Source organism: Amblyomma americanum, chromosome 11, assembly GCF_052857255.1.
Source record: "Amblyomma americanum isolate KBUSLIRL-KWMA chromosome 11, ASM5285725v1, whole genome shotgun sequence".
Classification (NCBI taxonomy): domain Eukaryota; kingdom Metazoa; phylum Arthropoda; class Arachnida; order Ixodida; family Ixodidae; genus Amblyomma; species Amblyomma americanum.
In genome coordinates, this window is record NC_135507.1 from 9,796,344 (window position 1) to 9,809,432 (window position 13,089).

The 13,089-nt window shown below is 45.3% G+C and overlaps 1 protein-coding gene across 4 annotated transcripts in view; it reads left to right on the forward strand.

The window, feature by feature from the left end:
* LOC144111172 (uncharacterized) overlaps nucleotides 1–12,958 on the forward strand; it is a 41,579-nt gene extending 28,621 nt beyond the window's left edge. For all 4 annotated transcript variants that reach the window (XM_077644337.1, XM_077644340.1, XM_077644339.1 and 1 more), the window contains 7 exons: nucleotides 109–369; nucleotides 950–1,066; nucleotides 1,557–1,639; nucleotides 5,322–5,470; nucleotides 5,566–5,660; nucleotides 7,339–7,441; nucleotides 8,135–12,958. In XM_077644337.1, coding sequence (XP_077500463.1) covers nucleotides 109–369; nucleotides 950–1,066; nucleotides 1,557–1,639; nucleotides 5,322–5,470; nucleotides 5,566–5,660; nucleotides 7,339–7,441; nucleotides 8,135–8,964 — 1,638 coding nt within the window. In that variant the 3' untranslated portion in view covers nucleotides 8,965–12,958. The remainder of the gene's footprint in view (nucleotides 1–108; nucleotides 370–949; nucleotides 1,067–1,556; nucleotides 1,640–5,321; nucleotides 5,471–5,565; nucleotides 5,661–7,338; nucleotides 7,442–8,134) is intronic.
* Nucleotides 12,959–13,089: the final 131 nt, after the last annotated feature.

The following is a 13,089-nucleotide window of genomic DNA, read 5'->3' on the forward strand; positions in this document are numbered from 1 at the left end:
CTCTCTTTGGTGCCATGCAGTTCAAAGCAGGCATTACGGTGGCTCTTTCCATTCTTGAATCTCAGAAGCCAGCGAATTGGGGGATCCAAATGCGAATTCGGCTTGCAGGTTCCTAACCAGGCTGTTAGCGGCAAGTTTGTACAGCAACTGCACCATGCTGCTCACCACCACCACCATCTCCACCACCACCACCACCCCCAGGTGGCACCAGTGGCCAGCGGCGTGTCGGCAGTCAACCAGCGCTCACCACCACAGACCCGGCCACAGCCTGTGGTGGTGCGGTTGCAGCACCCGAGCAACCACATCATTGCGACGCCCAGCACGACCAAGCAGATCCTGGTGCAGGTGCCGTCCGTCATCAACAAGCCGGTGCGTGTTGTTGCCTTGTACCACCACGCCCTGCACCTGTCATTGCATCTCAGTGCAGCTTTTTTCGTTTTTGTGGGCTTTACAAAAATCTTGCAGTGTAATCCCCACTTGTACACTGTTTTTATATTTATTTCACCTTCCGGGGTCATTGACAATACGGGTCAAAGTGGTTTCAGTGGAGTACAAAAAAAAAAAGCAGTGCAAAAGCATTGTCATGTCGTACTAAATCCTTGCATTGATCTTCTATTCCTTGGACCTTGCACTAAATGGAAGTACCTTTCTCTCAAGACTAGCCACTGCCATTGTCTTTCATCAAGGCATCTGCAATGTTTTAACTATTATTGCACAATCAGAACACTAATGGGCATCTATTTTTGTTTGCTATATTGTCAGTCTCTCTATACCTTGAAGGGATAAATGAATAGGCATCTAAATAAGTTGTCACCTTGCCTGACCACATGACAGACAGTGGGAAAAAAGGAACTGCTTTTTTCCATGGTGTGCACTGACTTTCTGGAGCAATTAGTCTGAATGCATTGAAAGTGATGACAGCAGTTTTTTTTTTGTTTTTTTTTTGCAGCCTCCAAACAAAAACTCTGGTGGCAGCAGCAGTAGTTCTGCAAAGTCCAGTGTTCCTGTCCTACCGAGCAAAGTGGAGCCCATCGCTCCAAAGCCCCTTCCTCCGCCGCCCGAACAAGTGAGCGCTTAGCCTTTTGCCAAAAGAGTTCAGTCCGGCGGAATAACCAAAATATTTTGTCATCGCAGTGAACTAGTGGGGTTCAGTTTGTGGCACTTATTTTTCGCAGTATGATTTCCGTTATGCACTTGCAAAATGAGGGCTCCTGTTGGCTAAAGAAGCAGCCATTCTTGCGCCTTGGTTCAATCTCTTATGATAACATTTAATCATTAGGAGCCACAAAACGGGATGTTTAAAGCATACGCTATCTGTTCAAAGCATGCCTGGCAGTCTGTTTGGATATTTCATGTATCGCAGAGTACGGCCCGTGTTCTTTGCCACCAGGCCCTGCCGCTACATGTAACTCCGTCACCTCTGCTTTGTGGAGTGACATTATCTAGTCATCCGTTCGTGCTTGCAGCGACTCGGAATAGGAGCTTTTGCTCCTGCATATTTTTGTTTTATCGTTTTAAAATCCCTTACCAAGTGTTTCAACCTTTTTTTTTTGCAGCCTCCAGCACCACCTGTTCCTCCCCCACCGAAGCCAGTTGTTGTTAAGCCTAAAGTTCCTGACCGCGTTCAGAGGATGCACATGTAAGTCCAGATTGGCGGCACTATTTTCGGAAGTGGGCTACGCTTGTTGTGAGATGCACTCTGAGATGCACTCTGCCCGCACAGGTCACCGCATCACCTCCTGTGCATGCTGTTTTAGCTCAACCACTTTCAGTCCATGGTCTTGTTGATCAATCGTCTTGCTGATTCATTGGCGTTTGACAGCACTTCAACCCATTCATCAGCGCGGGTTTTCTGAAAATGTGGAATGGCAGCCAGACTATAGGCCTTTGAAGTGAAACTTGGCCACATGGTTTCTGCAGTGGCATTCCTTTGCCTCTTGCCACCCTTTAAAAATTTAAAATGTTCCTTTCAAGGCCTTTAGGGGGGTGCCTACTTTACACCCCTCTTGGAGCTGTCGGAGGGCAGGTGCTTCTTGCACACCTCTTTTCAGGTTTTCAGGGATGGTCTGCCTCTTTTAACACCCCTTTGGAAGCTCTGTAGGAGGTGCAGGTGTCTCTTTCAGCTTGTTTGAAGCTCTGTGGGAGATGAAAGTGTTTCAGAATTTTAAACCTTTCTTCAGGCTTTCACGGAGTCAGTGGCGTAGCCAGAAATTTTGTTCAAGGGGGGGCTTATGTCACAGCGTGGCCTCCTCCTTGTAGAATTTGTAGAGGGATCAAATACATAAATCATAACTGCATTGCCAATGATATTGCATATTAGATGCGGCAAACAAATTATTGAACGCTACGCACTGTCAAGACAAGCAAAATATGTATTTTTCATGAAAGAATATATTCGCATGTCCTAAAAACTGTGGCAGAAATAATTGATATCAATGCTTCCATCTTTTTTGTCTATTTAGTAAGTAAAGAAAAAGTCTCAAGAATTTTAGAACTATATCAGTTGGAAACCAGCAAAGTAGTGCATGTCTCTGATATGAATAATCAAGTTGAGGACAAGTATTTGTCATTCAAGAACTCTGTTTACAATTTTGTACATATACAATGGCCAGGAAAAAATCTCAGTGACGCTGTCCTTCGTTCCAGTGCATTGCACGGCTGCGGCTACACCAGTCGGGTATTGCAAGTAATTGCACCGAAGTTATATTCGCAACAGAGAGCACATATAGAAAGCAGGAGTTCTGCAAAATATACATTAGAAATGCAAAGATGCAATGGAATATCACAAATGCGGAGATGCAGCTTGAGAAAGGGCAAAAAAGCGTCGCTGGAAATAAAGTTCACTGCATGGATACAGAAAACATGGAAAGAAGATAATTAAATATACGTCTATTCTCTAATCTACATACCTAAGTTAAAGTTGCTATATATAATATGTCAAACAAGCCAAATAAACATGTTGCGCAATCACAGATAGTAACATTTACGCATAGAAGGACAGACTATCCTGCAAAAATAAAACTATGATCGCAGAAATGCTGATAAGTATTTGGGCCATGCTGCGGCCTTGACAGCACCATATGGATAGAATAATAGGCGAAGAATGCAGAAAACAATACGAAAATGTGTATTTTAGCTGCCTGCAAAGTGGCTGCAATCATTCCGCACAGAAATTTAATGAAGGGTATTGGTCTGACTCAGAAAAGAAGTAAAAGCAGGTATCTATAGAAAAGAAAGGGAAAGGGCAAACTAAAGCCACACATGATGGGACAAGTTGCTCTACCCAACATCCGAGAGATTTTGTTGGGAAATGCCGTGTCGGCCGTGCTTTCAATGAGCAAGGTCGGTCACATTGGTTAATGATGTCCTCGTAATTTTCGTATTCGCATGATAACTTTGATCATGATGCTAACTATTACAATTAACGGCAAAATTTTCTGCGGTTTTAAAGGCTAATGAATAGTCTTACGTTTTCCTAATTGCGCGTTTATGGACCTGAAGGAACAGAGCTTTTTACTTGCATTGGTTTTGCTGCTTCGTCATGTAAAGGACAAAGTTTATGAGAAGTTTAGATCTATAAAGTTTCGGAATTGAAATCTATGTGTTCCGTAGATACCGCGGCCGCCGCGAGATGCCGCGACGAGCCTGCTCCTCATCGAAATGCCCTTGAAACTTTGGATGGGGCTCCTTGCATTATGTGACTCCAGGTGCATGGGTGTTAATTGCCATGCAATCCAGCCCGAATTCACAATGTTCGTGCCGAAATGTCTTTTCGAGTGTGAAAAAGACATTTTAGACAAAATCCAGCATGATTTCCAGCGCCGGTGGTTGTTTTCGGCGGTGCATAACAGTACGAAAAAATTTCGAGGGGGGTTGAAGCCCCATAAGCCACCCCCCTGGCTATGCCCCTGATGTGAGTACATCTTTTACATCTCTTTTCAGAATCTTTGGTAAATTCAAGTGCAATTTGCTTATTTTCAAATTTTTCATTTGTTTGTCTTTGCCTCATGCTGGAACTGCTCCTTTGTTCAAATGTTTAGGGGAAACCTCCAAGGCAGAGTATGTAGTAAGGGAATAATTACTCTTTGACGTCCACCCAAGCGCAGAAATACGGCTACGCTTTGAGGAAAGCTGTATAGCTTTCCTCAAAGGGAGTAATTACTCCCCTTGTTGTTACTCCCCTTGTGGGTTTTGCATCTTCTGACATTGTCTATTGACTATGGGAAGTTTGCAGTGTTTCTCTACTGCTATAGTGTGCACTCGTGGTTCTGATATCAAGGTGCCAGCACACAAGTTGCCAGCAGTGGCCCTGGGAGGCCTCTCACTGTCACCATCATTAGAAAGAAATTCTTGGATATTTTTTTTCTTCTTTTTAAATTTCTGTTCTTTCTGTGTATCCTCCTTGGTATTCATTTGGTACCCCCGAAAGTGGATGATCGCCTTAAATGCACTTTTATCAGGGATTAATCATTTTTAACTGTCAATGAATGCGACAGCAGTAACCGGCATAGCTGATTACAGCCGCTTACCAGTCCGCCTATACACTTGAAACCGAGGAAAGGTGGAGAGAAACAGAGCGAAAATTGCATACATTCTACAGCTTGGTGCAGCGAATGCATAAAAAGATCCAAAATCTCTGAATGGAATATTTTGCCTTATGCAGTTATCAGTGAAGTTTCCAGTTGATTAGTACACTTAGCTGCTTTCTTTTCTTTTTGTCTGGCATATTTTAACAATTTTTCACGGTCCTCTGGGAATAGTTTGCAGAAGTTGACAGTTTGTCTCAGTTTCTGTAGTCAGGTACAACTTGAACAAAGCGGCACATGTCCCTTAAAAGAGGCCCTCCAGCTAATGGTGTCAGCCAATGTTCATGACGTTGCGGTGCATTGTTACGCGAACAGGTCTAAGGAGGTCAGCCATGACTTCAAGAGTCAGTTGACTCCTTTGGATGGAAGTCCTCCTTTGATGGTCACATTCTTGAACTACTATAGTATTAAGAGAACTGTAGCCAAACCTGTCCTACAGTGAGCAAGTTTCGTTTTCTGTTCAAAAGTATATTTATGCACTTTCGTTTTTGTTCGTCATTTTTCAAAGAGAGGAAAAGGCCCCATGCCTGCTATTTTATGCTTATAGTCTCAGAAGGCCTGCTCACCTCTTGATTTTATGAAAGTCTCAAAAAAGAAAACAAGCTCTGGCCATCTCATACATTGGTGTATTGAGGCCCAACTGCTGCTTAAGAATCGGTGCCCTAAAGCAGCAAGTCGTTGCAGCAACATTTACGTGATGAAGACATTTTGTTTGTTTGCCTGTTTTTGTGGCAGGTTTCACCAACGGCTCTTGGAAGACCAGAATGGTGCTATAGCTCCAGATACCAAGAACCCATTCTCTTCACGGCGCGACATGAGCCAGAGGTTGTTACGGTACCACGTCTACAACTCAAGACTACCGAGGGAAGAGGACCTGCAGAAGAGTGAGTTTTTGTTACCATGAGACTCCATACAATTGAGTTTAGCTGGTAATGGCCAAACAGACGTCTGACTGAGTGGCTGTGCATTCTTTCCACAGCTGACGAGCTGTTTGCCGATGTCTCCGAGCGCCTACTGGAGGAGAGGCAGAAGCTCTATCAAAAGTTCCACTACCTCATGCTGCTGGAAGGAATGGTTGGTCAAACTTTCTGCATTGAGAGCCTTTCACCTGATGGGCTCTTGAGCAAAGGGACGACCCTTAGTTCACTCGGTGCTTCCCTTAAAATTGTGGTGCAAAACTGTGGACAGGAAACATTTTTCAAAACTCGATTGCCTGCACCAGCCCAGCCCCAAGTTGGTGCTCATGCAACTTTTTTAACGTGCCCTGCCTGGCGAAGTGTCTCTTTTCATGTTGGGTGGCTTTCTCCAGCCATTTGAAATTTGTCGAGCAGTTGTCATGAAATGGCAAGGTAGTGTTCACACAGATTTAAACTTGTTGCCTAACCTACTGTGGTATGAAGGGAGAAAGCTGCTTCAGTTAGTGCCAAGTAAAAAGCGGCAGCAACCCCATCATGAGTTGTCGTGAGTAAAGCTTCTTGTTAAGCTAGTTTGTATATAGTTTGTTTACGTTACAAGTCCTTCAACAGCTAGCAACATCAGTATGAGCAGGATATGCTATGGTTCTGCTTCACTTCAATGTGTTTCTGCGCCCCTGGGCTTCTGCTTTGGGGCACTGATGCCTCAAAGACTGCTCTTACACAATCCCAACTGCAGCCAATTGAATCAAGCAGCGAGCTGGGGAAGGCCAATGTATCTCATCTTACTGAGTCCATGTGAGCATAAGCTAACACTAATGAATACTACAACTTTAGTAACGGCCAACATTGAGAAAGACTGTGTCACATGCGAGCTTTTAAGGTTGCAACATTCGACCACAGTCTCAGAGGCATGACACCACCTGTACAAAAGCAGTTTCATTAAGTCTCCAGACTCTTATATAATCGTTCGTGCACTTTGTCTTGTGAGTCCAGTAAGCCATTCCCTCTCTGCAGGCAAGTTGACCAGTCGTGCTGTGTTATTCACTTCTGTTTAGTTCTTGATCACAGTACTAACACGCCCGTAGGCGTTATATTGTGTGTGTGTGGTGGGGGGGCACTGACCTATGAACATTGACACAAACTCAACACTTCACTGGTCCTCAACCCTACGGACAAGCTCCACCCATTTCTCTCAAGTTTGTGCCAGTGCTGCTAGAGGTCATTCATTTTACACTTTATTGTATCTAGACCTGCTGTCATCAACAAAATAGACCAGCAGTTTCAATTAGTAGGCCTTAGGTACTGCTGTTTGACTTTGCTCTGGAAGCAGATATGGTTTTGTAGATAGTCTCATTGTTTCTGATAAACATCTATCTCCAATCCTTCTCTTTGCCACGCCCAATGAAGATACACTGAAGAAACTTAAATCCACCATTTAGGTAGAACAGCTGTGGATGACGTTTGCATGCTGTTCCATATATTTCCATATATTTTGCAATGCAGTACCACACGAAATAGAAACGGTTGAAAGCATTGCTATTTATGCAAGATTTTTCCTTAATACTCTTTTGCTTCAGTCATTGGCTTAACACTTTTTCTGCAGATTGTCTCGTTTTTGGTAACACTGAGTAAACAAAACCATCATACTGCTTACATCATGCCACTATTGTTATTGCTGACTATACTGTTTAGCATTCACCATTTTTTTTTTTTTCTCAAAGAACAGTTGACAGTAACTTGTATGAGGTGGTGCCAGAAGTAAGTGTGTACATCTACTAAAGCGGAGCCATCGTGCAACATTCTTCTTTTTTTTCTTCGATTGCCTTTTCTTGCAGAGAGAGTGCTCAACTGCTGAACAGATTATGGTGGAAAAGCTTTTTCTCGAGCATGAAACGGAAGCCTTGGCTGATGAGAAACGAGCAGCTGAGGAGGGACAGTGTAAGCGTTTCTCATTACTTTTTTCTTCTTTTCCTATTTCTTGCAACTTCCCTGTAGTGGTGGCACTTACATTGCAAAAGATGGCATTGTGTAGCTTATAAGATGTGTGAACATATCGAAATGTTCAAATAGAATTGGGCATGAATATCGGGAAAACAAACTGACCACAAACATCCAACCAGCTAGTTTGTTTGCAGCTGTCACTTTAGAGATAGAGAAGCTACAAAAAAAATTGTCCTTGCAGTCCTTTGTGGGAGGAGCGGCAGTGTCCAGATAGCAACAATGGCTAAATAGAATTGGCAAGAAATGCGAAGCTAGAGAGGTCGGCGTTCTCTTGGGTTGGTGGAAGTGCGGTGTGGCTAGTGGTGTTGTGTGAGTGGTCCTGATAACCATTACTAGCTAAGCATGTGGTAAGAGTCCAGCACTCCACGTCACTAGGTGCACTGGTGCATGCACTTTTGTTGGTGCTCTTTCCTCCTCATATCTACATCTGGGCCCAGTTGCTCGTACAGAGGCTCCTGTGAAAGTTTCATTAGAATGCTTGAATCTCTGAAAACCTTTCGAGTTGCCTTTTAAACGTGCAAGCAACTGCGCCCTGGCATTGCCTTGGTCATTTGCATGTGCTTGATTGAATAAAGCGTTCCTTCTTCTAGGGATTCTATTTCTGTGCTGTTCACTCCCGTTGGTGCGCAGATGCAGGTATCGAGGCACCACTTCCTCAGGTTCCAGAAAGTGCGTGGACGTTTGAGTCGAGTCCGTTGTTACCGCCGCCCCGGCCAGTGAAGAAGGAACCCCCGGATTCCTGGCTTGACGATGATGACGATAGGTGCGAATTGGAGCCGGCTGCGAAACGGCGCTCAATCAAGGAAGAGCATCACGAGACCGACATCATGGCGGCAGTTGCGGAGGAGGAACCGCCCCCTCCGCCACCGCTGCCTCCCCAGATGTCGATGACGCCACCACCGCCACCACAGCCGGAGCACGATGACCTCGTGCTGAGCATCCACAAGGAGCTCGACATGTCTCCTCCGTCGGAGGACATCGGTGAAGAGGACGATGAGTTCGCCCACGAGCTGGCGGACTTTGAGCCGCCGGTTGCTCGCTTCCCAACGTCAGCAGAGTTCAAGCGGCCACAGCAGCAGCAGCCGCCCGTGGTGGTGGCGGTGCCGGACTGGACTTGCAAAAGTGCCGAGCCACGGGCCCCGGAGCTGGACCTATCAGGCATCGAGGGCCTGGACGACGATAGCGGCAGTGGGGTGGTGGGGGACCCGTTGGGTCGGACGCACTACTTTGGTGACGATGATGAGGATGAGGACAAGGACTCTGTGGAGTTGCACGACCAAGTCCAGAGTGCCATCAACAGCATCTTGGACTTTCGGCGGGGCGCTGCTGACGACGGCCTGTGTGTGGACTCTAAAGGAGCCGCGCGGGGTGGTCCAGAACCCATGGACTATGACGATGCAACAGGAGACGCGCAGCCAGACTCTGTTTTAGACGAAGCTGTCAGGAGCATCTTGTTGTGACCTCAGCAGTGTCTCTTGCGGCTTCTCCTCGTCGTTCCGTGAGGCCCGCCAGTGACGTTTTCACCCTTTTTTTTTCCTTTCCGGGCATGCCCGTGTGCGTGTGAATGCGTGCACGTGGTTTGCGTTTGAAGTGAGAGCACGACCGTGATATTTGACGTCCTTCCTCCTCTTCCTCTCCTCCGCATTGTCTATATTGTCTTTTATTCTCCCACCAGGCCCTTTTCTTCTTATGCCTTATATGTCGCACAATTTTGTGGGGTTTTTTTCCCCCCTTCGTGATTACTGAGTGTCGCCTCCCTAGTTTCCCTTATTCTTGAAGGGATGGACAGTTTTATGCCGCCTACCGGAAGTGGTGAGCCCCCGCAGCCACGTGTCATGCGCACATGACTTTCCCCAACACAGTTTTGTGTTTTTCCTGGCCTTCTTGCCATGACTTACGAGCTTTTTGGTCAGAAGACTCTCAAAAGATGGGCCGCCACGCACAGTGCAGCAGAACATTGAAGGGGAATATGCTCTAGCCGACGTCATGCCGCTCGCAACAAAACCAGCAAGAATAGTTCTTCTCTGTGCGCAGGCATCCTGCACGTTTTAGGCCCTATTCACATGTGCACTCAGGATTTCTGCCCGATTTGTTAGGCCTCGTTTTATTTTTATTTTCTTCATGCTTCTGCTTTGTGGAACTTAGGGGGTCCTTTTGTGTGTACTTTGTTGATGCTCTTTCCCGTCTTGTGGTATCGTGGTGCGTTTTTCACCCTAGGCAAATATGCAAAACTTTGGCTACCTTTTAGCCAGACATGCAAATTGGGGGCCTCTTTCCCTTTTTATCTTTCTTTTTGCAGCCTCCAATCTTCTACTTAAAGCAAGGGGGGGACAAAGCCTCATAATGTGGTGAGGGCAGATCCGGGGAGACACGAGTTTTTTTCAGTGCCTCAGCTATAAAGAGAAGTGTCGTTGTCCCCCTTCCCTGTTTCGTTTGGCGCCAGCATTGTATAAAAAGAAGAAAGCAGGCCAGCGAAACAGCACATTTTCCCATGTATAGGTGTAAATACAACAACCGTCGCACATATTTATACGCAAGCACACATCCGCGACAAATGAATGGAATTTAGGTTTTCACCGCTGCTCAAACAAAGTGATGACGAAAAATAGATTTGATGTAAATGGTGAAGAAAAGGAGAGTTCTGTAAACTGATCATGCGCTGTGGAATACGACGGCACTGCCTCCAGTAACTAAGTAGACACGGTGTGGTGGTGTAGAACTGTGGGGCAGGTTTGACAAAAACAATGTGCATGGAACTGTTCGAGGCCAGCCTGTATTTATGTCTCTGCTTATTTGTGGGGCAGGCAGACAGGAGAGCACTGTGGTTCGGAGAACAAGCTTGAGGTAATGATATCCTCACCGAAACAAAGAATTAATCTTGAACGGGACGTGTAATATAAAAACAACCGGTGGTCCCTTTGTTACAGTAACACAATGGATTCCAAGAAAAGGGAAAAGTAGGTGGGGCTGGTAGAGAGCCAAATGGGGAAACGAGATTTAGGAGATTTGCTGGGATAGCATGTCCACAGATTGGGGCTAGTTTAATCGGTCAGTGGAAGAGGCATTTGTTCTGCAGTGGGCGTAGTTGGATTGATAGCGATTAGTTTTATATCAGGCTAGCATGACACACGGCAGCACTGCAACATTTTGTTTGTCACCTGTTTAATGTATCCAGACACATCTATGCATTGTAGGGGGACTTTTGTTCAGTTCCAAATATCTGCAGCACAACCTGAAGTTTTGCTGACATTTGTAATTGGTGGTACGTTCCGAGAAGGCTTTTTTAAAATGGTCGATTCTTCATCCATCCCATCACCCATGTAGTGTTGTCGGCTTGTGTTCCAATACCTGCACCAATTGGCTTCAAGAAATGATTTTGTGTGCCTATGCATTAAGTGTTGATGCTGTCATAGTGCTTCAGAAATCAACACTAATGGGGTTCAGCCTAATGCCGTTCGTGTTCAGAGTTCACAACTCGCTGTGCCATGAATCATGCACCCATTCCATGCATATAATGGTGTATTTATTTCATTCGAAACACTGTACTTTCATATAAATAATCCATAACTTTGTCAGATAAGGCTATTCTGCATCGCCTTTATTGCAGTGGTGTCATTTTTTTTTAACTTCGCGCCAGGTTGACAGTGCTTGCTATAGTAGGATGCATCTTTTTAACGGCAGTTGGCAACTCTGGGCCACAGTCAGTGCCATACTGTATATTCCGCTGGCCAATCACAGTAGTGAAAAGAAATCAACTTTCTAATGTTTGACATTAAACAAGCCAGGTAGCAAAATTCTGGACCTTAAATTTTTCTTCTTTTGATTAGCTTCTTGTTTAGGCAACAAGAAAAGTCAACATTTTTTTTGTCATTGAGGAATTCTGTGCAGTGGTCCTGAATGTGGGAGAGTTTCACTGCAGACTAAGTTGTATGCGACAGTAGTGTGCAGACTTGCGGGCTTATGCTTACTTTTGTGACATTTGATGAAAAACAATGCCATTTTCAACAAAATAACTTTTACTACACTTGAAACTATGTCGATACCATATTGAGCTTGTAAGCGCAGAGTTATGTTGAGGCAAAAATTCATTTTTCGGGCATTACCATCATCGTGAGGGACTGAATCTGGCTGGATGCATGGCATCAGCACTGACATAAACAGACTCTAGGCGTTCACACCTGATGTCATTCCTTTGGTCTCTATGAGGGCGCTCGGCTACTGATCTGGAGTTCCCGGGTTCGAACCCGACCGCTGCGGCCGCGTTTCATGGAGGCAAAACGCTAAGGCGCCCGTGTGCTGTTCATGTCAGTGCACGTTAAACATCCCCAGGTGGTCGAAATTATTCCGGAGCCCTCCACTACGGCACCTCTTTCTTCCTTCACTCCCTCCACCCTTTCTTTTACGGCACTGTTCAGGTGTCCAACATGGTTCAAGTGTCCAAGGATATACGAGACAGATACTGCGCGATTTCCTTTCCCCAAAAAAACCAATTATTATTATTGGTCTCTATGACACGGCTGATATAGGTAGTTGTAATGGACATTGCCTCGGGAATCGCAGGACAGTCCATCTTCACAAGAGGTGGAATATTAAGTCTTTTGTGTCCTGTATGTACCCAGTGCCCCTTGCTTGTTGCAATGTGGTAACCAATTGCGATGGATTTGCTTCTTTTAACCACAACCTCCAACAGCCAGTGCAGGGTTTGTTTGAATTACAAAAAATTCCCAGAAGTGTAAACCAAAATGCCACTTGGGACAATGAGAACAGATCCGTACATTTCGTCTGGGGGGCAACATTAGACGCACAGCTGCCAGCCAGGTAGGATACAGAACGCACAGAAAAATGAGACTCCAATATTAGAGCCAGCAGTTCTCCACCACCACTACCATGGCTGTAGTTTTTTTGTTCTACAAATTGCATGTTGCTGCTGCAACCGTCTTAGCGACTATTGTTTGTGATAGGCAGTTCCCGTCAACCACTGTTTTTACGACGTTTGTTTTCCACCTTTCTGCCCAGTTTCCTAAGCATGCATATAGGCCTTTGCACTGTTCACACAGGATGGCGAAAACACATGCTCGTTGGACTATTGTGAGCGCATGCATACCGCTCGCACGGTCACGTGCTCTATGCTTGCCGACACTAGCGTTGTGCCCGCAACAGTCCAGTGAGCAACATGGTGACATGCAAAGAGCGCCTTCTTGCAAAGGTCTATGCAACAGGAATAAAAGATGGAGAGCAGAGAAGAGAAATATACGTGGTGCGGTACAGCAAAAGAAGCTCAGGGTCTCCGGCAGTCACGTGCACGTGCTCACAGGCATGCAGCAAGGAACCGAAAAACACTGTGTACAGAGTTGATTTTTTTTCTAGAAAAGTGAAAAAAGGAATATGCTACGGCAGATTAAAAAAAAGAATGAAAAGTGTAAATATTTTATTAAAAGATCTTTCAAAAATTGATGCTGTGTGTGGCCTGTGCTTTCTGTGCATCACAACAGCCGAGCTAGTCATTCCAATCTGTCCCGGACTGCCTCTGCGGGTGGGAACAGTTTATTGCAAATTGTGGTAAATTAAACTTTTGCTGCTAGCAA